The sequence below is a fragment of the Pteronotus mesoamericanus genome, unplaced genomic scaffold (genome assembly GCF_021234165.1).
Source record: "Pteronotus mesoamericanus isolate MK-2021 breed Mesoamerican mustached bat unplaced genomic scaffold, CSHL_Meso_final contig_98, whole genome shotgun sequence".
NCBI classification, from domain to species: domain Eukaryota; kingdom Metazoa; phylum Chordata; class Mammalia; order Chiroptera; family Mormoopidae; genus Pteronotus; species Pteronotus mesoamericanus.
In genome coordinates, this window is record NW_026555295.1 from 3,151,254 (window position 1) to 3,177,996 (window position 26,743).

A 26,743-nucleotide genomic window follows, 5' to 3' on the forward strand; every position below is an offset into this window, starting at 1 on the left:
CAGATACAGCCCTGCCTTCCCCCACGCCCGCCTCCAGCCACGTGACAGGAAGGGCTTCGCCACGCAACGTCACCGACGTCCGCGACCCCGCCTCTGTCCTCCCACCGCACCGCACGCAGGGGGCGGCCGGCGGAGGGGTGAACGTGTCGGCGCGCTCCGCGCTCCCCAACCAGAGCTCGCCAGAGCGCCGCGGCCGCCGCCAACGAGCCGCGCGCGGGTTCCCGGATGTGCGGCGCTCGCGGAAGCCCCGCCCCCGCCTCCGCGCGCCCCCGCCCTCTGCCCCGCTGCGCTGTGCTTTCCCCTCCCTCTCCCGCCCTCCCCCTTTTTCGTGCCTTGAGGTTGCGGGTCAGCGCGAGCCTCTGCAGTGAGTCCGTCACGGCTCCGGCGTGAGCTTGAGCGCGAAGCTGCAAGCCCCCGAGCCACTTGGCCCCCTCTCTTCCCTTTCCCCTTCCTCTTTGCCTCTCCCGCTTTTTGCTGTCTCTCCTCCTGCTCGCTCAAGTCTCTGAACCTCGACTTTAATTTTTCTTCTACCCCGCCCGCTCCCGCGTGCCCAGTCACCCGGCCGGCGCGGGCCCCGCGGCGCCGCCTCTCCTCCAGCCCGCACCCCCTCCCCTGCGGGCGTCCCGAGGGCCGCAGCCGCCCCAGCCGAGCGCAGCTGGGCCGCCGCCGCTGCTGTTGCCGCTTCCTGCAGGAGCCCGTCAGAGCGCCGACCCTCTTCTCCGTCCGAGCGAGCCGCCGACCGCCGAGAAAAATGGTGAGACCTGTGCTTCCCCAATGCACCAGCCCTCCCCCGCCCGCCGCTTGTAGGGGCGGGGGCGGAGGCGAGCCCGGACGCCCCCGGTCGGCTTCCCCCGGTGGAAAATTCGAGAGACCCGGCCCGGGCTGGTGCCACGGCGCATTCAAAAACCTCAGCGGCCTGGGTGTCTTGGCGGCCGTGGGGGCGTCGCGCCGTTGCCTGACAGGACGATGGGGCCCCCGCTCCCGCCTCCGGGCGTCTGCGGCGCCCCCTCCCTTGCGGCCTCCGGGATTCCGCCTCTGCCTCGGACACCCCCCCCCCCCCTCCCGGGCCATCGGACTGGTGCGGTCCTCTCGCCGCCCCGCATTACTTTTTTCGGACCCTCTTCCATGTGGAGCTTCCTTTCACCAACCCCCCCATCCCCCCAGACTCTAAAGTTCGGGGACATTCCGAAACCCTATGGAGATAATATGTGACAAATGGCTTTTTATATAAGACCCAGTTTCTCTCCAGAGCTGTTCCCTGTCCCACTCCATTTCCAAGCAGTGAGCATTGGCAGGAATCCTGCCACTTAGTTCCCCCCTCTCCTTTTGGTGTTTATTTCGCTGCTGTGTGCAACCTTACGGGGATTCTCCCGCTGCTGCTTTTCTTTGCACTGGAGAACCGGAAAGGGCCAAGGTGTATATTCATGAAAACATAGCATAACTCGGTCTTTGGTAAATGGGGATGCCTTTTTTTTTAATGCTTTCTTACTATCAGGGGTTTTCTTTGTTACCTTCGTAAGTCTCTCGCTTGCGGTTGTTTTTGAATCATGGCGATTTAAATTTGTCTTTCCCTACCCTCAGTAATCCCTAGGTAGAATTCACTGCTGTAGTGTTTCAAACCGACGCTAGGGGTGTGTCTCCCGCCTCTGTCACTGTAGCCAAGAAATCAACGACGCCCTTTTAGCCAGTTACCGGTTCTCTCTCTCCGGGGGTGGCCGGTGTAGTTTCCTTTTGAAATCAAGAATTGTGTACAGGGTAACAAAGGTTCGCAGTGCTTTTCCATATGTATCAGGGATTCGAACATGTGATTTGGTTGCTTAATGCTTTCTCGGGCTGGCTTTACACAATTTGCAGAAGATATTTAGATTGACGGGTAATTTCTCGCACCTTTTAACTGTATTGCACCCTGTTTGTAGAATTTAAGTATTTCAAAATAGAGTGATGGATTACTGAAGAAATTCTGTTATTGTAACTTAAACTCATTTTGGTGTGATCTGCGGGAAGAAAGTGAAATTAGAATGTTCAAGTCAGCTTTTATTTAAAGGACAGGTCAAATGATTACGAGCACTTACGAGTGTACTTAAAACCCAAATTAAGAGCAGACTTAAGAAGTGATTAGTGATTTTGATATGTATAAGTTTTCCCTTCTAGTTTGGGAGGCATCTCAGAGACAACTTTGGCTCAGAGTCACAAAATGTGGGCTTTTTCAGACTTACAAAAAAACAACTTAGATCAGAGTCATTCATATACAGCTTCATTATACCTGTATTTTAATTGAAGGCCAGGATCTTGAAGATCTTTATGCATTGCAGTGAATGTTTTCACCTGTATTTGTAAATAGTAAATTTTGAGAAACAATGATCTAGCCTTTTGTCGTTTGTGTATTATATAGCAGAATGATCTAATTTGCAAACAGTTTTTCTTTCTTGTTTTTTTTGGGTTTTTTTTCCTTTTTGAACAGACTGGATTTGGGGAATTCTCTTTTGGCTCTTAAATTTATTTTTCAGGTATATTTTAAAAATATACCTGCGTACTGAGCTCCTAGGAGATTTTCCCAAATCTCACTAATGGTCGGTTGTCTTTGGTAAAATAATAGATGTTATTCAAATAAATACAGATATCCTCGCAGTTACTTCTCTAGGCATGTTTAGTTTTAGAGTACTTCAGTGTCACATGTAAAGGAATGGAAAAAATAAAATAAACAGAAGAATGTTTAAGTTGCTGTGATTGAAAACAGTTTGAGTAATTTTTGAAGGAGTAGATTTTGTAGGGCGTTTTTAGAACCAAGTTAACTTCTCACATATTAAAAATAGTTTTTATTTTGTGCTTAGTATAATTTAGAAATGTGACCATGCTTTTTGTATCTGTTGTTATTGGAATGGATAATAGGAATTTAACTTGGATGCATATATGAATATAGTTCATAAGTAATTAGTAAGTGGCTACTTTAAATTTTGTTACTTAGGGCAACCTTAAATTTAATAAATGACCTTGTGACTTTCTGTTTTTAAGCTTTTTATTAAAATTATTTTCATGATCTGTAAATATGAAGCACATACATTGTTTACGTTAACTGCACTTAGAGTTGTACGCAACATAATCTATCTAGTTCAGATGCTCTGACAAAGAAAGGCTACTTTAAAAACAAAATCAAGCAACATGTCTTATGGCCAGAAGAATTAAAATTTGCATCAGTCGGAAGGAGGAAATTTCTTTACTCATTATGTCCTATAGTGGATGAGAGAATTAAAAAGACTCAGAGTACAAGGTAAAGAAGCTGACTAAGGGTAGGTCAGCAATGAGAGGCTGCTGTGGGAGGATCGGTCATCTGTCATAGGTAGTAAGGCAAGCAAAAGTCCAAAGCAGTATAAGGAAGTCAGCTTGGGCAGAAGGATTAAGTGAGTTAGACAAACTGGGCCTAGAGTCTGGGCAAGCAACAGGGATTCATTTGAGTCAACAAACACTTAAAGATTTTGTCTATTGTTTATTGATTATTGTGCTTGGTTGTGGAAGATCATAAAATGCCAGTGGGTGTGGAAAAAAAATAAGTTACCATATGAATGATATACACAAAGCCCAATAGAAATTGAGGAAAGAGCAAGACGAGTTTCATCTGGGGTTAGTTTTGTGGAGGCTGTGACGTTGGAGCTGAGTCTAAAAGGATTATTTGGATTGCTGTAGGCAGAGGTGGGGGCAGCTAGGAAGACTTTAAAATTCTTGAGGTAGAACAATATAGAGCACTGATAATTAAAATGTGGTTCCTGGACCAACAGCATCAACGTTACCTGGGAACTTGTGAGGCTCCACACTAGATAGAATAATGACCAAGGAGATAGCAGAAAGAACTTGAATAAAACAACTATAGGACATTTACACAATGGGCTACTGCTTGGCCATAAAAAAGAAAATTTTACCCTTTGCCACAGTATTGGCAGACCTGGAGAACATTATGCTAAGTGAAATAAGCCAGTCAGAGAAAGACATACCAGATGAATTCACTCATATAGGGAATCTAATGAACAAACTGAACTAACAAGGAAAAAGGGGACAGACTCATAGAGGGAGAGCAGGATCACAGCTAGTTGCAGAGATGAGGGGGTGGAGAAAGGACCTCGTGGACATGAACAACAGTGTGGTGATAGCTGGGGGAAAGGGAGTATAAGGGGACTAAACGGTAATGGAAAAAATACAGTAAAGATTAATTTTTTTTTTAAATTGGTTGATTGGACGTAGGAAGAGGCAACATGTTTGAGCATTGATTCTCAAAATGTTGATCCTGAACTAGCATCGTCAGTACCAGCTGTGACTTGTTAGAAATACACATTGTCTGATTAGAAGATACAGGACAGTGAAATTTGGAGGAGTGATAATGATTTCTTTCTGGACATGTTGAATTTAAAGTAGTCATGGGTCATCTGGGTAGATATGGCCAACAGGTAATTGGCTATCTATATCTGGAGCGCAGAAGAGAAATCTAGGCTCGGATTAAGGGTTTGAGCATTGTGTTTGTATTTGTATTAGGTTGAAGCCATAAAACTGTATGAAATCCTGTAGTGAGAGAATATAAAATGAGAAGAGTGCATACCTTAAAGAACATTGCATTAGAAATTCAGGTGGAGGATGAGGAACCTGTGAAGGCTCAGAATAAATAGCTAGAGGGATAGTTGGAAAATTAGAATGATGTCATATCTGAAGGAGTCTGCAGTGTCTAGATACTGCAGAGATCAGGAAAGAGGAGAACCTAAAAGTTTCCTTAGAAGGGGTCAGGTAACTTGGGAACAGTACAAAAAAACCCCACATCAGTTTGTACTGGTAGCAAGGAAAGCCAGGATGCAGTGAGTTGAATATATGGATGGTGGGCAGACATTGGGTATAGACAGTTTTTTGGAACTTTTGACTACTAGGAGAGATGATCAAAGCTAAAGAGTTTAGATTTGAGTAGGCATTTATTTTGAGGTTAAGGGAACATGCCAGGAAAGAAGGTTCAGTTGAAGATTCAGAGGGATTAATAAAATGGAATTACTGATAGTTTGAGCAAGGAGGTAGGAAAGCATATGATTCTCCCAGACAAGAGGAGAGGTTTTTCTCATCTGTTGACGGGAGACTGAAGGCGAGAAAAAAGACGGCTATTACTCATTAAGTTCTGGGGAATGAAAATAAGATTTCAAGGGAATGTAAACTGTGAGAATACAGAAGCCTTATCTTTGTCTTTTCATTGTTATATTCCAAATACTTGGTATATAACAGATACTAAGTACTGTTTGAAGAAGGAATGTGTAAATGAGTAAGTAAAAGAAAGGAGTAAGTATTGATGAGACTGGAGGCAATGAGTGTGAGTGTGAGTTCCTTTTTTTAGACATTTATGAAGAAAAGAACAAAGAAAAGTTAAGTGGGTTACAGTTGGGGTAAATTCTTTTTAGCATGTATAGATGTTGGTATTCTTTAGAATTAGAAGAAAAGCCAGGAGAGGGAGCTGTAAGAGAGAGGATGATTAATAGAATGGGCCCTAGAAGTGGTAGGAAAAAGTTATTAAATGAAAGGAGGGACGTCAAAAGGGATGGAAAATCAGGGTGGGGAGAGTAGGCCATGCAACGAATATTTTTAAAAAATTTTTTATTGTATTTTTTTCTATTACTATTTAACCTCCTTATATTCCTCTCTCCCCTGCAGTCACCACACTGTTGTCCATGTCCATGAGTCCTTTTTCCTTTTTGTTTGATGCAACAGATACGTGTTTTAATAATGAAGTTCATACCAGATGGCCTAAAAATCATCACAGTAATTTGAGTTAGTTTGAGGCAAGATTATCTGCTGAAGTCGAGATTGAGGTTGAGGTAAATGAGGTGAGATTGAAGGTGGAGAGTATAGAAAAGGGTTATGATAGCAATTCTGGGGGGTTTGATAGGCAGTTAACAGGGTATTAAGTAAATATTATTAAATAGTAGGTGGACCCAGGAGAGGACAACAGTGGGTCAGTGACCTAGGAAATGAATCTGGAGAACAGGAATTTTAACAAAACAAAGAGTTTACTGCTCTGTTAGTCTTTGCTTTAGTAACTTCTGATCAAGTTACATGGGCCTAAAAGGAATGGACCATTTTCTGAGTTTAGGTTTTATGTAAAGGAAACGTATAGTTGTGGATTAATATTAATTTTTTCTAAAGTTCTAAAGACATTATTAATACACATTTGCTTAAAAATTAAACCACACTGAAAAGTATAAAGTTGAGAATAAATTTAATGGGGAAAAGATGGGGAAGCATCAAGTCAAGGAACATGTATAAAGGACACATGGACAAAGCCAAAGTGGGGAAGGATTGAGGGTGGGGCAGGGGAAAGTGGTGGTGGGAAAATGGAGACAAATGCATCTGAACAATTAAAAAAAGAGTACATTTTTCCTGGTCAACCCTTTCCCTTGTATTGATTATAATTTAGTTTTTATTTAAAAAGATTACAGAGGTCAAACGTGGTGATTTTAATGATGCCATGCTCTAGTTTATTAATTGCAATCAGTTTATTTCAAGGTATTTAATCGTATTTCAAATGTAAACATTGAGTCAAAAACAATTCATAATTTTTCAAATCAGGTAGCAATTTTATAATGAATGAAATTGGTACTTTAAAAAGGGTCTGAACTGTGATAGTATTCTTATGAAATTATTCATAGGGATGATAATATTTTCCTAGAACATTGTACTTTTTCCACTTACCGTCTTATTAAACATTAACTGTGTGGATAACAGTTACTTCTTACAAAGAAAACGACCTTGGAAGTGTAGTGGATAAAGCATCTATTTCATTTCAGGCTTGCCAGATTAAAATTCTTCATCACTTTCATCCTTCCAAATAAGCCTTTTCTTCAGCAGCCTACAGCCGCTGTCTCCCTTTCTGAATTTTTTCCTTGGACTTCCTCTTTGTGGTCATGAGTTTGACAGTATAATTAAAGTTAATGTATAGATCTGGCACAGGAATAGAATTTTGAAGTGGAATGTGACTGATACATGTTTCTGGGTTTGTCTTTGTTTTTTATAGTCTTGTACTATAAAAATATTTAAAACATTGGAAGGTTTCTATGGGAAATCCTTTGAAATTTAGCACTGATAATGAAGTCATAGGTTCTCATAGGTTCCTTCTTCAGGGTTTGATTTTGTTAGTTACAGACATTCCTTAAAGCGTCACAGGGAGGAAGGCCGTGACATATAAGTGAAATCATAGGTATTTATCTTTCTATGACTGGCTTATTTCACTTAGCGTAATACTCTTCCATTTTTATTCTTAATTTACCTCGTTTCAGGGATGGTTTTCTTTCATATCCTCCAAGTGTGGTGTCACAAGCAGTGTCCTATTGGAGGCATTCAGTAAGCTGAAGTCTGAATATGACAATTTAGTTTACTGAATGCCTTATGAATACTTAATAATAATATGACAGAAGCATACATTCTTTCATATTACTTGTAAGTTAATTTTTAATAAAAATTAGAACATCTGGAAAAAACAAGTGCTAATAATAATTGAAATCTGTGATTTTATGTGTGTTTATGTTGCAGCTATTTTCCTAACAAATAGAATTTTGGAAATTATAAACTAACTCATAATATTTATCAAGTAAATAGTGAACTTATGTACAGATAAACTTCACCTCTGCTTTTCTGTTTGGTTGTCACTGTTCCTCTATCTTTACTATTATACTTCTTCACTTTTATCTCCTTTTGCTGTTTCTCTTGTTTCTCAGACTACAGCAATCTAGATCTGTGATGTCCAGTTAAGCAGACACTAGCTCTCTGTGGCTGTTTTAAGTTAAAATAAATTCAATGGAATTCAAATAAAATGATAATTTAGTTAAATGAATTAAAATTAAATAAGATTATATATTCAATTCTTCAGTCACAACAACTATATTACAAGTGCTCAGTAGTAACTTGTTGCTAGTGTTATTACCTTAAGGTAGCTGTAGACCATTTCCATCATTGTATGCATCTGCATTTCACTGAAACTTAGTATGCTGGCAGTAGTTTTATAAGCCAGCATGAGATTTGGAGTTGGAATGATTTGAACTTTTAGATTCTGATTGTGCCATTTATTAGCTGTGTGACTGAATAAATAACATGAACTCTCTCGGCATTATTTAGTACATTGTAAGTGGGAATAACATCTCAAATTGTGGTGACAATAGTGTCTGGAAATCCAGTAGGTACTCATTAAATTTATTTGGTGCTTTGTTCTTCTTCCATGACTTCTTTGTAATGTTGGACGTTGTTGGAAACTCTTAATTCTCTCCTCTTTTGGTTTCTGGGTGCTTTTAAATGTGATAGTATCATTTTCCCATTTAAAATTCTGTATATTATAAAACTAAGATGTTTACCATAGCCCATGGACTCCATATGTTCTATGCATTGTTCAGTTAAGCTTCTTTCACATGTTCCTGCTTTTCCTCTAAACTCTAGTCACTGTGTTTTTGTTTGTTCTGCTATCAGAGCCTTTTACATAGACTATGTTGGAATGCCTCACAAGTCCCTCATGTAAGAGACTGAACCTGTCACCCCTGAACATGTTAGGCCATGTTCCTTTGTGCCTTTTTATGTCTTATTTGTAGTGCACGATTAATTAGTTCTCTAGGTGTTTGGTTGCGTACTGTCTTGCCATGATTTAATATGAGCTCCCTAAAAGTGGGTATTGTGGCTGTATTGTTTTTCAATACATACCCATGATGCCAGCATAAGCCCCTACGTATTATAGGGATTCGGTAAATATTTGTTAAATGAATTATTTGTTTATTCTCAAAGTTTTATCATGTTTTATGTAATGATTTATATTTTAAGTTTACATCATATTCTTTTCCAGTCCATGGATCAGATTGCTTACTGGATGGATATTTATCTAAATAAGGATATCTGTAAGGCATCAAATTCAAAATAACAAAAACTGTGTTCATTATTGTCTTATTCATGCTTCATTATTCCTTAATTTTTCTTAAAGGAAACCCTATCTGTGTATTTACTTCTATCTGGAAACCTGGTATTCCTTTTTTCTCCCCTTTACTACTTACCCATGTCTTAAGTGGTCACCAATTGCAGTCTGTACAAAAAAAACAGTAAAACATACTCGAGGGACTTTTGAGCCATTCCAGTTTGGCACATACACTATTGATAAAGAGGAAAATGTATATATAATGTTCCCAGCGTATTAGTGCTTCATGCCATGAAGTAGTGGCAGCTGAGTCCAAAGTATACTAACGTAGTTGAAAACAGTGAACTGAAGAATGCAGTACTGTATACTGTCTGTATAGCCCAAATTCTTTCTCTTGACTTAGTTTGGCCATTGATCGGTGTTGGAAGAACTTACTTCACAATTTCCCCAGATGTTTGTGCATTTTTCCTTTGTTTTTATAGTTTAGCTTGAAGCAGACCTTGTACTTTTTTCTGTTACTTTCATTTGTATCTTTAAAAAGTCCTGTAAAAAGCCCAGAGCCAGAAATTTGTTCATCAAGTTCCATCAGAGACATAGGTTTTAGTTTACTTTAAAGCTGGGCACATCAGGAGAGAGTTGCTACAGTTTCAAGTGCCAACATCTGTCTGAAGGAGAGAGAGCAGGGAGTAGTACTTCCTCAAGTTTTTCTTTTTACCAGAGAGGAAGAATTTTCTTGCTAGTCTCATAGCAGGTTTTTTCATTAGGTCCCATTTTATCTTTAGTATTTTTGTTAGTTTTGTTAGTACTCCAGTTACAGAGTTGCATAGGTTTTGCGTGTCTGCTTCTAGCTCCTTTTTAAGCCATGTTATTTTTAATGCGTAGTGTTAAGAACATGAAGTATTTTCAGGAACGTAAGTATCATGTTATAGCAAACCTGTCCTCATTTAGGTGCCCCAAATGCAACTTGAATCAGCTTCTTCATCCCCATTGCCACTGGCATTGTTGCAGTTGCATGTATCTCTCAGGAGGACTATTTCTATAACCTACTTAATACTTTGCTCTTTTTGCCTCCAGGTTCTTCCTCCTTCATTCTTTCCTCTATATTGCCACTAGAGTTTTTCTTCTGAAGAGGAAATTTACTGTCATTGCCTTATTTAAAAGTCAATGCTACATCTTCCAGAATTAAAAATTTAAACTCCTTTCATGGCAGTCATGTTCTAATCCTTATTTCTGGCCATCCTTATGCTATGTCTAGAAGTCAAGTCACTTGGTTCTCAGATGCCTTATCCTTCTTTATTTATTAGTGCCTTTGTATGTACTTTTTCTTCCATCTGCAGTGTTTTTCCCCTTTTTGTGTCTGGCAAAAAATCAAGATCCCATTTCAGTGGCATTCTATGAAAACTTTCCCACCTCCCCCAGGCAATTACTGGCCATACGTAAGTAACTTCTAGTGCATCTTATATTTCATTGTGTTTAATTGCCTTTCCTCCTAAACTCTGGGCTCCTCTAGAGCAGGGAATGCATTTTAATTCTTCTTGGTAAAGTTAGTTGCCATTATAGTCTCTCTCATGGAACTTAAATGTAAATGATCGATGGGTGAGTGAGTAGGCTCTTGTCCTGCTGGCTTGGGAAGCCAACAGAGGTGCAAATGAGTTGTTTTATTTATAGTCATTGCTGGAGGAAAAAATGACAAAACTGAAGCTGCCCTACTTCAGGCACATAGTGCGAATATAGGATTCTTTGGAAAAAATAATCCTGGGAAAATTAGAAGGCAGCAGGGAAAGCGGTAGGCCAAATATGATATGGATTTATTTCATAAAAGCAGCCATAGGCATGAGTCTATATAGTAGAGCTACAACAAGGTGCTAGATTTCTTCTGGTCACTCTGCCTGTCCAGTTTGAACATGGCATGCAGCAGTTGTTTGGACATTTTATTTTTCATCCTACTTACTTGACTCATCAAATAGAGTTGTATAATGTCAATCAGTTATTTAAGTGCTGAAAGAATACTGTAATTTTTTTTGCTTTATGTTGCTTTCAGTGAATTTCATTTGGTACTATGAGACATAATATGTGATAGAACAAGTGTGGAATATAGAATTGGAAGACCTGTAATAGAGTAACCTGAATCTGCAAAATGGCCTCAAGACTGCCTCATTTAGAGTTCTTGTGAGTATTGGGTAATCACCCAAGATGCTTATACAGTGTAAAATGCTGTTTAAATTTTTGAAAATCAAACTGCCAGACTGTACGTATGTGTAGTATTCTTGGCAGATTTAGGTTTCATATACTTCATTTTAATTTCTGTGCAGCTAACAAAGTAGAAAATACATCAGAATGTTTTGGGCTACAAGTAATCGAATACCCACCTAACTAAAAATGGGCCAATAATAAGGAATGTATTATTTGACAGAATGAGAAGTCCAGAACCAGGAACTTGTTCACATCAGGAGAGAGTTGCTACAGTTTCAAGTGCCAACATCTGTCTGAGGGAGAGAGAGCAGGGAGTAGTACTTCCTCAAGTTTTTCTTTTTACCAGAGAGGAAGAATTTTCTTGCTAGTCTCATAGCAGGTTTTTTCATTAGGTCCCATTTTATTCTTAATGTTTTCTTGCACCTAGAAAAAGATTAAATTCCTTATTCTGGCAGGGTTTTTTTCCAATCTTACTGAGAAATAATTGACATACATCAGTATAAGTTTATGGCAAAAGCATGATGATTTGACTACCACAATAGGTTCAGTTAAAATCCATCATCTCACATAGAGAAAATGAAAGAGAAGAAAGAAGAAAATTTTTTTCTCATGAAGAGAACTATTAGGATTTACTCTCTTAACTTTCCTATATGTAATAGAGCAGTGTTAACTATAGTCATCATGTTGTATATTACATCCCTAGTGCTTATTCATAACTAGAAGTTTGTATCTTTTGACCACCTTTCTCCAAGGCAGTTAAGTTCTTAAAAACTGGTTGTAGTTTACCACAGATGAGGCCTTACATTAGTAAAAACAGCCTCTTTATTTTGTACACTGAACAATATCTTACTTGGTACTCTGATGAGATTGTAGGTAGTGAAAACTGTATTTGGCTTCTGATACTATACCATACCTCTTCCCTTACCAGTACTTAGATATCACCCTGTATTGTCAGCCTATTCACAAAAGTATTTTCTGTACCGAGTTTACCATAACCAAAATTCTGCTTCCTTCAAAAGGGTACCATCTGCTTTGCAGCCCCTGCATGTAAGGAAGGCTGCTCATTTTAAGTTAGGGATGGATGGGAGTTGTTGCCATTGTGTTAGATCAGGAGTTGAAAAACTTTTCTGTAAAGAACCCTGGCTGGTGTGGCTCAGTGGATTGAGTGTCGGCCTGTGAACCACAGGGTCTCCGGTTTGATACCCTGTCACGGCACATGCCTGGGTTGTAGGCCAGGTCCCCACAGGGGGCACATGAGAGGCAACCACGCATTGACATTTCTCTCCCCCCACAAAAAAAATAAATAAAATCTTAAAAAAACTTTTCTGTAAAAAGTCAGATAAATATTTTAGGCTTCGTGGACGATACATTCTATCAAATTCTAACCTCTGGCATTGTAACTTGAAGGAGCTATAGACAATTCATAAACAAGCAGCATGGCGTCATTTCAGTAAAACTTAATTTACAAACAGTTGACAAATTGTTTCTAAAAGCAACAAAGTAAACAAGGAAATAAAAAAAGATAAATTGAACATCACCAGAATTACCATCTTAAGTGTTTCAAAGGACACCAAAAAAATGAAAAGACAACCCACAGAATAGGAGAAAATTTTTGCAAATCATAGAACTGATAGAAGAAAATACAAAGAATTCTTATGACTCAGTAACAAAGACACACCCATTTATAAAATAGGTAAAGAATCTGAGTAGACATTTCTCCAGAAAAGATAATCTCACGTCCAATAAGCAAATGAAAAGATGTTCAACATCATTAGTTATTAGGGGAATGCAAATCAAAGCCACATGAGATACCACTTCACACCCACTGGCATGGCTATAAGCAAAAAAAAACCAGGTAAGTGTTGGTGAGGGTGTGTAGAAATTGAAACCCTCATAACATTGTTGGGGAGAATGTAAATGTTGTATTATAGTTGCTTTAGAAAACAGTTCTTAAAATGTTAAACATAGAGTTAGCTACCTAGTAATTGCATTCCTAAGCAGTATATACCCACAAAAAGTGGAATGAAAAACTTGTACATGAATGTTCATAATAGCCCCTCTTTTTTTTTTTTTTTCAAGATTTTATTTTTTCTTAGAGGGGAAAGAAGGGAGAAGGGGAGGGAGAGAAACATCAATGTGCGAGAGAGTCATCAAATCGGTTGCCTTTCTTAAGACACCCTGACCTGGGACTGGCCCACACCCCAGGCATGTGCCCTGATTGGGAATCAAATTGGTAACCTTTCTCTTGGTGGGGCAATACCCAACCAACTGAGCCATACCGTATGGTCAGGGTTAGCATTATTCTTAATAACCAGTTTAAAAAACAAAAGGAGATGGTCCAAATGTTTAGCAGCTGATGAATGGATAAATAAAATGTGCTCTATCTGGATATACAAGGAAATATTTGGCAGTATAAGTGTTGACTCTTGCTATTGTATAGATGAACTTTGAAGATACTGTGCTAAGGAAAAGAAGCCAGTTACAGAGGAACACACTCTCATATATAATGTCCAGAATAGGCAATTATACAGAGACGGGTTACTGGTTGTCTAGGCTTAGGGTGAGGCAGGGAGATGGGGAATGTGCTAGTGGATGCAGGCTATCTTTTTGAGGTGACGAAAATGCTCTAAATTTGGTTGTGGTAATGGCTATCCAATTTTGGGTATGTAATGCACAGCATGGCAACTGTAGTTAATAATGCTGAATTGTGTATTTGAAAGTTCCCGAGAGGAGGTCTTAAGTTTTTTTCATCACAAGAAAAAGAATTTTATAGCTGTATGGTAACAGATGTTAGCTGTAATACTGTGACGATCATTTTGCAGTATACATAAATACTAAATTATGCTATGCACCTGAAACTAATATTATATGTCAATTATATCTCGGTCAAAGAAAGGTACCACTAAAATAAAACCCAAGAGGTAGTAGAACTGATCTGGCCTGGAGCTATAATTTGCTGACCCCTCAATAGATTATTACTTACTCTCTGAAATCATTTCCTTTTATCTGACCATCCCTCCCTCCCTAAGATTTTATTTATTTTTAGAGAGGGGGGAAGGGAGGGAGAAAGAGAGGGAGAGAAATACCTGTGTGAGAGAAAAATACCAATCCATTGCCTTTCCTACACCCCCCAGCCTGGGACCATACCTACAACCTAAGCATGTGCCGTGACCAGGAATCAAACCTTTGACCTCTTGCTTTGCAGGATGACACCAAACCAACTGAGCCACACTGATCAGGGCTGTACCTTTCTTTATTTCTTCTCATTGTTATCACTTAACATCTTTCTGGATACTCTAGTTTTCATTCACAATTTAGGTTCCTGTGTCACATTTTCCCACTGGGTTCCACTCTCTAAGTCATTATGTACATCCTTGTTTTAGTGTTCTTGATCTTTTCCATTTTACTGACCTGTACTTTCTCTCTTCTTCCACTATTCCCTGTCGTCATAGTCAAGATGTTCTCTTACCGTCATCCAGAACTGTCCCACTGCTAGGACTTTATTTTCTTTTTTTGATACTATTTTCTCAATTATAATGATTTAAAATGCTATGCCTGTGGAATTTTGTTTGGTTTTGGGATTATATGTGTTTTTAAATCAAAATATAGTACCAAATTAGTATCACTGTTATTAGATATATGAACAATACATTTTAAGTTGGTATGCCTGTGTGGGTTGGCAGTGATGAGCCACTTGAATTTGTGTTCTAAGATGAAAAGAAAATGGCTTCAGTAACTTACTGCTTTTCTTGTATAACATATAAATGGTGTGGCTATATGATGTACTATTGGTAAAGATACTATGGGAATTATATTAATTTGAATTAAAATTTGGTCTGTAGCACTACCAGCTGTGTGACCTTGTGCAAGTTGCTTAACCATAATACCCATTTATCCAGATTGTTTGGCGGCTAAATGAAATCATGTATGTAGTCTCTCTAACAGAGTGTCCAGCATATGGGTGTTATTTTTATTTTCTTGTATTCAGTAAACTTTCCTTTGTTCCATTCATGTTTGTATTCACAAAGCTAACTTTTAAAGATTACTTTCTAGATCCATTGGTTTTTACATTTAAAAAAATCCCTTAGAACTTGACAAAGCAGCTTTTACTGTATTTCATATTTAGTTTGAACTAAAAAGTAAGTTATTGAAATGTAAATTACTATACCTGAAATATCTGAAGGATTTTAGGACTTTATATAAAGAATTGTCTTAATTTGAAGAAAAGTAATGTCATTGTTAGAGTAAAACCAAATGAAAAGAGCCAGCAGGTTTTTCATACTGTTCTTTAAAAGACCTCTGCTTTAATAAAGTTTTTTTCATGTATCTGTTGCTTCTTGAGAGATATTTTGTACATTTGGGAATGAAGTTTTATTACATCCTTGGCTGTATTGATTGCTTACAGTGTATTAAGCACGTTATCACTCTTAACCTTTTGGACAAATACTTCGTCTTTTAAGAGTTTTCTTAAATGTTGGGAGCCTCATTCCTGGAAAAATTGTGAGTTGGCATAAAAGTGATTAATTGGTGTTGACTATGTTTAAAGTTCACATACCAGTTGTTTGAGACTCAGTACATTTTTTTCAAAGAAATAAAAAGGGATGATGACTATTTCCAAAAGCATATTTCATTTTAATTAGATACTTCATTTCAGTGAAATAATTCAAAATGTTTTTTAAGTATTTTCTATGTATTATGCATGGAAGAGTAACTGTAGTAAAAAAACAAAAAAACAAACAAAAATGAGAAAAACAAGTGCTTGGCTCTTGTGGAGCTTGCAGTGTAGAAGGTAATCATAGTGAGTAACTGATTCCATATCTGGAAACAGTTCCTTTGCATTTAATTTAGGTGTAGTTGAGATAGAATCTTGGTCCTGACCAGTGTGGCTCAGTTGGGTGTTTTCCTGCAAAGCTTAAAAGTTGCCATTGATTCCTGGTGAGGGTGCAAGGCTGGGTTGCGGGTTTGGTTCCCTATCAGGGTGTATGTGAGAGGGAACTAACAATGTTTCTTACTTTGATGTTTCTTCCCCTCTGTTTCAATCTCTCTCCCTCTCCCTTCCCTCTCCTCTAAAAATAAATAAATAACATCTTAAGAAATAAAAGATAGTATCTTGTTATAGCCACAGCCATTCTAGTCGTGTGGCTACTCAGAAAATATTTTTCTCTGACAGACCCATAATAATGTGGTTCATATTTGTGTGTTCATTAAATAAGAAAGTACTTAGAACTGTATGTTAAAATAAATCAACAGATCATTTAAAATATTTCATCCATTAAGGTTATTTTAAAGATCATTTTGTAGGGCTGCTGTTGGTAGTTGCTCTTAGTATAGCAATCTGCATAACTTTAGAGTTACTGATCAAGTTAAAGTTATATCTTTTAATATGATTTAGTAAAGTCTGAACCTACCAAAAAAAAGAGAGTAATTATTTTGTCCCTTTTGTGACTCTTAGTTCCTTCTGACTTAAACTTTTTCCTTAGATGATTTTTTTTGGTAAGATTTTATTTATTTTTAGGGAGGGGGAGGGAAGGAGAGAAAGAGGGTGAGAAACATTGATGTGTGAGAGAAACATGAATCAGTTGCCTCTCACATGCTCCCTGACTGGGGACTGAAGCCACTACCCAGGCTTGTGTCCTCAGCAGGGATCCGAACTGGTGATCCTTTGCTCTGCGGGATGATGCCCAACTGAGCCATATTAGAATACAAATCATAATAGAACCAAAGTAATGTGTATGCTCTATTATAAGAAAATATTATGCAATGTTATAGCTCATGATAAAGCCATAATAAAATACTAAATTACTAGACTAGAACCATATTCTACTGATTCTCTTTCTGTAGTTAATCATTCACTTTGTTTTTGATGCATTTCTCTTCTATTAGTTTTCTACTATTATTTCATTTTCCATGTTGTATGAACTTTTTCTTCAGTTGTGAATATTACCTATCTGTATATTGACCATTTCAAGTTGTATCTTTAGTATGATCTTCCCCTTCAGTCCACCCTCTGTACTTGCTGATGTGTCTACCTGGATGTCCGTAGATCCCTACAATGAAAAAATTATATGTTTAAAGAACCTGAGAATTTGTAATATTTGTTACTTGATTATGTCTAACATATTGTAATGCATATGGGTGGGCATTTCCCCACTCCCTCTCAACTAATGGTTCTGTAACAGGGTATAAATAGCAGGCTCTTGCCCTCTTTCCATGCAGAAAAATGCTTCAGAGTATTAATAAATGATGTAAAGATACAAAATCATATAGTAAAACTTATGTTCACACAGCCTAGTAAAAATAATCAGATGTGCTTGGAATTAATCACAGTTTAAAATAAAAGATGACTAAATTAGGCTACATTAAAATTAAGAACCTTCCTTCATCAAGTGACACCATTAGCCATTCTGGACTAAAACGACCCAGGCTCCTTGGAGAAATAGCTGATTTCAGGACTGGGACAGAGAAAGTACAATGTCTACTTGGAACATCTTGTGCCCAGGACATAGTAAGGACCCAGAGAATGATGGGGACATGTTAAAAGGACACAGGAACCAGACCGAAGGGGAAGGACTCCTACTGGCCAAATGTGACTCAATTTAAGCATCAAATTTGATGACTATAAAAGATTATAACCCATTAAAGTAAAACCCTGAATTCACACTGAACTACATATAGAAATGGAGGAGAAAAGAAAGCCTTTCCCTACAGGAGAAAACCAAATAATAAATGTTGAAGAAATAACAATTAGAAAAACACTGTATGGAAATTGTATGCGTTAACCTATTGCTCCAAAACAAACTACCCTAAAATGTAGTGGCTTAGAATAGCACTTAACTATTTCACAGTTTCTGTGGGCTTAGCTGGGTTCTCTGCTTCGTGGTCTATCAGAAGGCTGAAATCAAGGTATCAGCCTGGATCTGGGATATCATATGAAGGTTTTTTTGGGGAAGGAACCAGTTGCACACTCGCTCATTGGTTATTGGCGGCATTCAGTTCCTTGTGGATTGTTGGCTGCAGGCCACCCTCAGTTTCTTACTTTGTTATCTTTATTAAAGCATGTAAGCTGAAAAAGCTATAGGAGTAACTCTTGGCAAGACAGAAGCAAGTTTCTTGAAACCTCATCACAGAAGTGATAGCCCCTTAATATTGCCATATTCGCTTGGTTAAAAGCAAGTTAGTCACAGGAGAGATGGGAATTGATTATACAAGGCTTGTGAATACCAGGAGGTGGGGATCCTGTTAGAGGCTGGCTGATCCCGGCAGTCATAATGTAATCAACTCAGACAAAATCATCAATGGATGCTAAAAATGAATGCATGAAAGTTTGAGGAGTAACTTGGATATTTAAATAGTTTAAAGCTAACTTCCCGTGAGATGCTTATTAAATACAGAGGGGAAGATAATGTTGCAGTGGAGAAACTTGGCAGACCTTAACTGAGTAAACATTACCAGTAATGAGAAAAAGCATCATCTGCCTCTTGATATCTGGGAAGAACATATCGCAACTTTTGCAATTACTTTACTAGAAGGGTATGATCTGAATCTAATCACGATCAAGCATCAGGCAAATCTATTAGGGACAGTCTACAAAATCGCTGGGCAGTAATCTTTAAAAATGTCTTAAATCATGAAAGACATGAACAGACTGAAGAAATAATGGTTCCAACTTAAAGCATGCAGAAGAGAGACCTGACAATTGAATACAATACATAATACAGGATTTTTTAAATTTTTTTTGCTATGAAGAATGTTATTGGGACATATTTATGTATTATAGGATAATATAGAGTATTATTACGGAACCATAATAGAACTGGTAGAGTAGATCCATCGTGTACTTAGTTCTGTTGCTCAATTGGGTTGTTTTCTTTTACATTGGTGAATCTCACTTCAGGTTCTTTAGATGTTGTTATTCCCTATAGGCAAAATTTAAAACATCTTTAAATTGTATTAGTAGTTTTCATAGTGGTCCATGGATACCTGTAAATCCCCTATATCAGTTCAGGGGATCCACAAGGTCAAAACTGTTTTTATAATAGTACTAAAACATTATTTGTTTTATTCGTTGTGCTTACATTTGCACCGATGATGCAAAAGCAGTGGTTGGTGTAACTGCTGCTGCCTTACATGAATCAAAACAGTGACAACATACTGTATTAGTGTTTCTGTTCTTTACTGCCATGCATTTGCAGTTTGAAAAAACAGCAGCTTCACTTAAGAATATCCTTGGTAAAGTAGTAAAAAGTATTTTATTAAATCTGATCATTGTATACATATGTCTTAATATTCTGTATTATGAAATGATACATGTGCAAAGCACCAATTCTACATACTGAAGTTAAGATGGTTGTTTTGAGAAAAAAACAAAGATTTATATGATTTGCAAGCTGAAGATGCTGCCTTTTTCATAGAACACCAAAACTACATGAGAACAACTGACAAAATCTGGTTATTCACACTTTTGACTATTTGGCAGACATAGACTCAAAAATGAGTAGTGAGCCTGTCATTTCAAGGAAAACAACTGATACATAGGAAACATGAAAAAATAGAAAACCAGCAAATAAATAGAAGATACAAAGAACAAATAAAAAGAACTGAAAAATACAAAAACTGATAAAGTGGCTCAGTGGGTGAGCAGATAGAGCAGACAGAGGAAGGAAAGAATAAACTGGCAGAGAGAACACAAGGAGGTGCCCAATCTGAACAGTAGAAAGAAAATACCGTATTTTGCTATGTTTAATGTGCACTTTCCTTGCCCAAGATTTTAAGGGGGAAATTAAGAATGTATATTAATATACATGGGTATAATGATTATTACATACCATGGGTGTAAATGATGGGTATAATAATCTATTATGCACACAAAAACATGGGTGCACATTATACATGGCAAAATATGGTAGATTGAAAAAAAAATTACAGAGCCTCAGGGAACTGTGGGACTATAAAAAAGATTTAACACTGTGTCACTGGATTCCCAGGAGAGGAAGAAAGAGGACAAGGTTGGAAAAGTACTTAAGGAAATAGTGGCTGAAAATTTCACAGATTTGGTATAACCTACCAATTGAAGAAGCTGAGTGGACATTGAACAAGATAAACCCATTGAAATTTATATGAAGATACCTCAAAGTTAGACTTCTAAAAACTAAAGACAAATTAATATTCAGATCACAAGAGAAATGATACTTCATATAGATGGGAGAAACAGCTCAAATGACATATGTGTCATCAGAAACCATGGAAGCCCGAAGGAAATGGGAAATGACACATTTTTCAAGTTCTGAAAGAAAAGAACTGTCAGTCCAAAACCCTATATTCAGAGAAAACATCCTTGTGGATAAAAAGGGAAATCAAGACATCTTAGATGAAAGAATTATGAGAATATGTCTCCACCAAAATTTACCCTAAAAAATTGCTAAAGGAAGTTTTTTTTTGTTTTGTCTTTTTTTGTTGTTGTTGTTTTTAAAGAGAAATGACAGAAGGAGGAATCTGGGAATATTAGGGAGGAAAGAACAATTCAAAGCATAAAAGTTTGTTTTCTAAATTATGTTTGACAGTTAAGCAAAAATTGTAACATTGATATGGTTCTAAAGGTATGTAAAGAAAATATTTAAGACAGCTTAAGTTAGTTCTATATAATGCAATACAGAGAGCAACCACTAAGAAAGCTTTATAAAGAGGTATACTTGAAAATACTAGGTAAATTAAAATGGGATTTTCAGAAATGTTCAAGTAACCCACAGGAAAGCAGGATAAAGAAAACAAAGAGAACAAAACAAAAAATAAAATGGAACATTAAGCCCTGACATATACCCATCAAAACATTTAATATAAATGGTCTAAATATACCAATTAAAATACATATACTGGCCAAGTAGATTAAAAACATGACCTGTCTCTGTGTTTATAAGAAACTCCCTTTAAATGTAATGATACAGGCATATTAAAAGTAAAAGGAAAAAAGAAAGTTATGTCATGCAAACAGTAATCCTAAGGAAGCAGGAATGACTATCTTGATACCAGATGAAATAGATCACACAGCAAAGAAAATTACCAGAAACAGTGAATGGCCATTATGTAATAATGAAAGGATAAATCCATCAAGAAGACATAGCAGTCTTAAATGTGTTTGCATCAAAAAGTGAAGCTGCAAAGTACAGTATATGATGCAAATAATGATAGAACTGAATAGAGAAGAAGGACAGATGCAAAATTATAGTTGGAGACTTCAACCTGTTTCTCAACAAATGGTAGAAGAACTAAGCAGAAAATCAGCAAGAATATATAAGCACTCAACAACAGTCAACCATTAGTATATAACTGACACACAGCACTCCACTAAATAACAGTGTATACCACCTTTTCAGGTGCCTACAGAACTATACCAGTAAGCTATATACTGGGCCATAAAAACAGACCTCAAGAAACAAAATAATTGAAGTCATTCTAAATGTATTCTCTGACAACAGTGGAATCAAACTTAAAGTCACCAACAGAGAGATAGCTGAAAAAATCTTTAAACACTTGAAAACTAAACAGCACAACTCTAATCCATGTTCAAAGAGGAAGTCTCAGTGGTAGTAAAACTATTTTGAACTGAATGAAAATAAGAATGCAGCCAGTTGAAGATTGTGGGACATCGCTAAAGCCACACTGAGAGGAAAATTTAATAGCGCTGAACGCACACTTTAGGAAAGAGGAAAAATATCTCTGATTATTTAAGCTCCCACCTCAAGAACCTAAAAAAAAAGCCCAAACAAAAAACCCAAAAAATTTATCCAAAGCAAGGGGAGGGAAGGAATAAAGATGAAAGCAGAAATCATTGACATTGAAAACAGAAAAACAGTAGAGAAAATCAGTGAAAAAAAGAACTGGTTCTACAAAAAGATCAGTGAATTGAAAAAACTCTAGCAAGACTGATAGGAATAAAAGAAATTACCAGTATCAGGAAGGAGTGAAGTGGAGGATATCACCATAGAGAGACCTTGCAGATGTGAACACAATAATAAGGGAATAATACTGTGAATAACTATATAAATATTACAACTTTGATATATATAATTGACCAGGTCCTTGAAAAATACAAACTACCACATCTCACTCAGTATGAAATAATTTGAATAGCCCCATTGCCTTGGTAGGAAAAAAGAGGGGGGACAGTACAAAAAATAAACTTTAGGTGCATATTCCAATATTATTGTAGATACACAAATCCTTAACAAAATATAAGCAAATATAATTAAGCAGCACTTTGTAAAAAAATACACCATGGCAAAGTATGGTTCATTGCAGGGATGCAGGGTTGGTTCACTATTTTAAAACAATATAAATAATTTGCATTATTTATATGCTAAAGAAGAAAAATCACATGATCACATCAGTTGCTAGAGAAAAATAATTTTATAAAATTTAGTTTTTATTTATGATTTTTAAAAAAAACTTGAGCTATAAGATATACGGAAGGAACTTAGCTGGATAGGAATATCTATAAAAACCTGCAGCTAACATTATGCTTAAAGGCAAAGACTAAAGGCTTTCCCCATAGGTTAGTAGTAACAAGGCAGAGATAATAGGTTCTCATCACTCTTTCAGTTTAGTGCTGAAAGTTCTAGGCAGTGCAGTAAGGCTTGAAAAGAATACAAAAGGCATACAGATTGGAAAAGAAGAAAAACTGTCCTTATTTGCAGATGGTGTGATTTGTCTACATAGAAAATCCTGAGATCTACCCCCCCCCCAAAAAAAACCCAGAACCCCAACTAGAACTAATAATGAGTTCAGTAAGACCACAGGATACAAGATAAACATAGAAATTATGTTAATATTGAGTAGTAGAGAAAAATAGGACTGGTTAGATGTGATTTAATTGATAAGTTTTAAATGGTAAAATTGATGAATTGATATTATTTCAGGCCCCACTATACAATAGAATTTTTTAATATAGTTAACATATTACGTATCTTCAAACAGTCATTTGGTAAGTCCAAGCAAGAGTGTGCTTTTGGCAGCATTTATCAGGCTAGATATTTTTAGGGGATTTTCCCTCCTAATATCGTTTGAAAACTAGAGATACGTTTTTTCTTTCTCTTGGACAATTAGTCACTGTTTAACAGTGGTATTTTCTTGTCATGTGATAGCATCATAACTAATTTTTGTAAAGTATCCGCAAAATCCCTGGTATCAGATTTGTTGCTTTTAACTAAGATCACGTTTGATTTATATTGCCAACAACTTGTGCTTCTGAGATTTACCATGCCCTCCCCCTTTTTAACGCTAATTGTTGTATTGGAATGCAAAATGAAATAATAAAAAATTAAGCATACTTTATTTGGGAAACCTTTTGCCTGTTGGACCAACAGGATGCTATTAAGTTTCTGTGTTCTCCTTTTCTCTCTCTGTTCCCCCTTTCTCTCTCTGTTCCACTCTTCCTTCCATATTTAAGTACATCTAGCATCTTCATTAGTAGTCAAAAAATTTAATATAGCTACAAGGACCCTTGTACTTATGTAATCTTATTTCCTCCATAGAGAAGTGCGTGCTTAGAGGGAGGGGTACTTATGGACTCACAGCTTGATAGAGACATTCTTGTCCCTGAAGTCTGTAGCTCTCAGCTGTTTTTATCTCTTGCTTCTGTCCTTTGATCTTTTTATTTCCTTTCCCCAATTCACTTCTCCACAGTTTCATACCTTGTTTTTTATTTCTGAGAATAAAGAATATCTGTTCTAGAACAGTTATTAAGATGGCCATTGATTTTTACCCTATAGGGGAAAAATTGATTTTGATTTTTGTTACAATAATCACATTAACTGGAAAGTTGGCATGCTTTGTCTTTCAGCAGATAAAGAATTTGGACATATTTAACTTCCTTAAAGACAGTGTTGCCCCATATTGTTTTTAAAATATACTTTATTATGGTTATCAGTTTTTGGTACACATTAAATTAATTGGAATAGGAAAGTATTTTCTAAAGAAATTTTCTGGCAAAGAAATGAAAATATTTTGGGACCACTTTTATCTCATTTTGTTCAGTTACTTTAATCTTAAGAGTGTAATCTTAAGATTTAAGAGAATAAAAATAAGTTTTATAGATACATACTGTAAAGTTTAGAATACTTTTAAAGGACATGCTGTCAGAATATTTAGATACTTATCTTTATTGCGTAGGCTTTAAGAGATGATAGCATTGTCTTATTTGGTTATAGCTCTCCTTGTGAACTATAAATATATTCAGTGTAAGAGTAGTGCTTATTTAGTGTATCTTATTAGTGTTATGTAGGACCAGATGATTAATAGATGCTGATTATAAAAAGTGAGCATCAAGGAAAGTGAAAGTCTAAAGTTCTTTAATAACAGGACTTTGAAGAATATTTTGAGTCTGCTAACATGCCCTTCATCTAGCCACATTCTTTGACACAGTGATGCTTAAAATGCCTCTTAAACTGAGTTCCTTAAGGTTATCTAGGTTTTTACATGCACCGATAAAATTCTTCTTTGAAGAAATTTAGGACAATGTTAAATCTGTCAAGGGATATCAGAAGATAAGACAATTGCTGTCTTCATGGAATTTAAAATCTGAGAAGGGACTAAATGAAGGATGAAAGAATCATAGTGGTAAAGTTTATTATCACTTAAGTAATTTCTGGTTTCTCGTGGTACTGCAAGGTTAATCTGGGAAAAAAAAACCCCATAATTTTCAGCCCTAAAATTTATATGTGTCTTGAAAAAATAAAAAAAAAAAACTGTGTAGTTTTTGAATTGTGATTAATAGCATGACAGGGAACTATACTGATGAGATTTTTCTTAACTAAAGATAATTCTAAGTGTTATAAAGCAATTCCATTATACTTGGGACCTCTCATCAAGTCTTTAAAAAATCAGCTTTACTGAGATGTAACTTACATATAATACTAATAAATAACCAATTTTAAGTGTATGGCTAATATGTCTTGGCATATGTATATAGTTTTTTAAGCACCACCACAATTAAGGCATAGACCATTTTTTTTACCCTAATATGTTACCTGGTACCCCTTTGCATTGAAGGCCTGCATGCAACCCTTGATATTTCAGTAATTATAGCTTATTTCCTAGCATTTGTAAATGCAGTCATGCTATACATAATCTTCGTATCTGGCTGTTTTCACCTAGCATATTGCTTTTGAGATTTATTTATGTTGTTGTGTGTCAGTAGTCTTTTCTAGTCATTACTGAGTAGTATTCCATGTCAGGATACACCACAGTTGTTCATCCATTTAGATTGTTTCTTGTTTGGGCTATTAACAGTAAAACTTCTATGAACATAATGTACAAATCTTTGTGTGGATGTATTTTCATTTCTGAATGTTATGTTAAACTTAATATAAAGAGTCCACTGAACATTTTCCCAAAATGGTTGTGCCATTTTGAGTTTCCACCAGCAGTGCATAAAAATTTCAGGTGCAGTCCACGTTTTCACCACTGCTTGGTATGTCAGCATTTTTATTTTTAACCGCATATACTATAGGTCTGGTTGTTAGTTTTCTGTTGTTGTGAAACAGATTATAAACTTAGTAGCTTAAAACAACACATATTATCTCATAATTAGTTCTGTAGGTCAGAATTCAGGACAGCTTCTCTTCAGAGTATCACAAGATTGAAATCCAGATGTTAGCCATACTGAGCTCTCATCTGGAGGTTCGGGGTAAGATTCTGTTTCCAAGCTCTTTTAGGTTGTTGGCAGAATTCAGTTTCTTGGCCCTTGTAAGATTGGGTCTCTGCTTGTTCACTGTCAGCTGGAGGCCACTCTCAGCAGCTCCTAGAGACTGCCTGCATTCGGTGGCACATGGCCCACTTCATCTCCCTTATGCTGAATTCTTTTCATGCTTTGCATCTCTGACTTCTCTCTGTTTTTAAAAGGATCTTGTGATTACGACAGACCCACCTGAACAATCTTACCCTAAGGTCAGCTGGTTTGGAACCTTAAGTACATATACAAAATCCCCTTGCAGGACCTAGATTATTTTAATAACTGGGAGAAGATGTATACCAGTGGCTGGGAATTTCAGAAGGCCATCTTCGAATTCTGCCCAGCACATAACTATTTATTTATTACACATTTTCAGCAACACTTTGCATGTCAGCAACTTTTAGCCATATCTATACCAGTTGCAAATATAGTGGTATCTCATTGTAGTTTTAATTTGGATTTCCCTAATGTCTAATGATGTAAAACATCTTTTCATGTGCTACACTATTGTTGTAAAATTCAGGTCTTTGTCTTTTTTCATATTAATATCTACTTGTTTTAGCATCATTTTTTTTGCAAAGATTTTTCCCCTGTTGAATTACTTGAACACCTTTGTCAAAAATTACTTATTTTGTGTGTGTGTGTGTGTGTGTGTGTGTGTGTGTCATTCTTTAAAGTCAGAGTAGTAAGTTCCTCAACATTGTTGATTTTCAGAATTTTTAGCTACTTAAATCCTTTGCATTCCATATACATACTAGAATTGATTTATTGATCTCTATAAAATATTTTACTGGGACTTCGGGGTTATTTTTATCAGATCAGTTGTCACCCTAACTAGTTTTCTGATCTATGAACATGATATAGGACTTTGTTTTTTAAAAAATCATCTTCAGTTTCTCTCAGCTGTGTTCCATAACCTT

General features: G+C 36.8%; 1 protein-coding gene across 1 annotated transcript in view; it reads left to right on the top strand.

Moving 5' to 3' along the window:
* The first annotated feature begins 271 nt into the window (after positions 1-271).
* Positions 272-26,743, top strand: part of PPP3R1 (protein phosphatase 3 regulatory subunit B, alpha) — a 55,963-nt gene continuing 29,491 nt past the window's right edge. Inside the window, exon 1 of the mRNA XM_054586870.1 lies at positions 272-754. Within this exon, the coding sequence (XP_054442845.1) occupies positions 752-754 (3 nt within the window). The 5' untranslated portion in view covers positions 272-751. The remainder of the gene's footprint in view (positions 755-26,743) is intronic.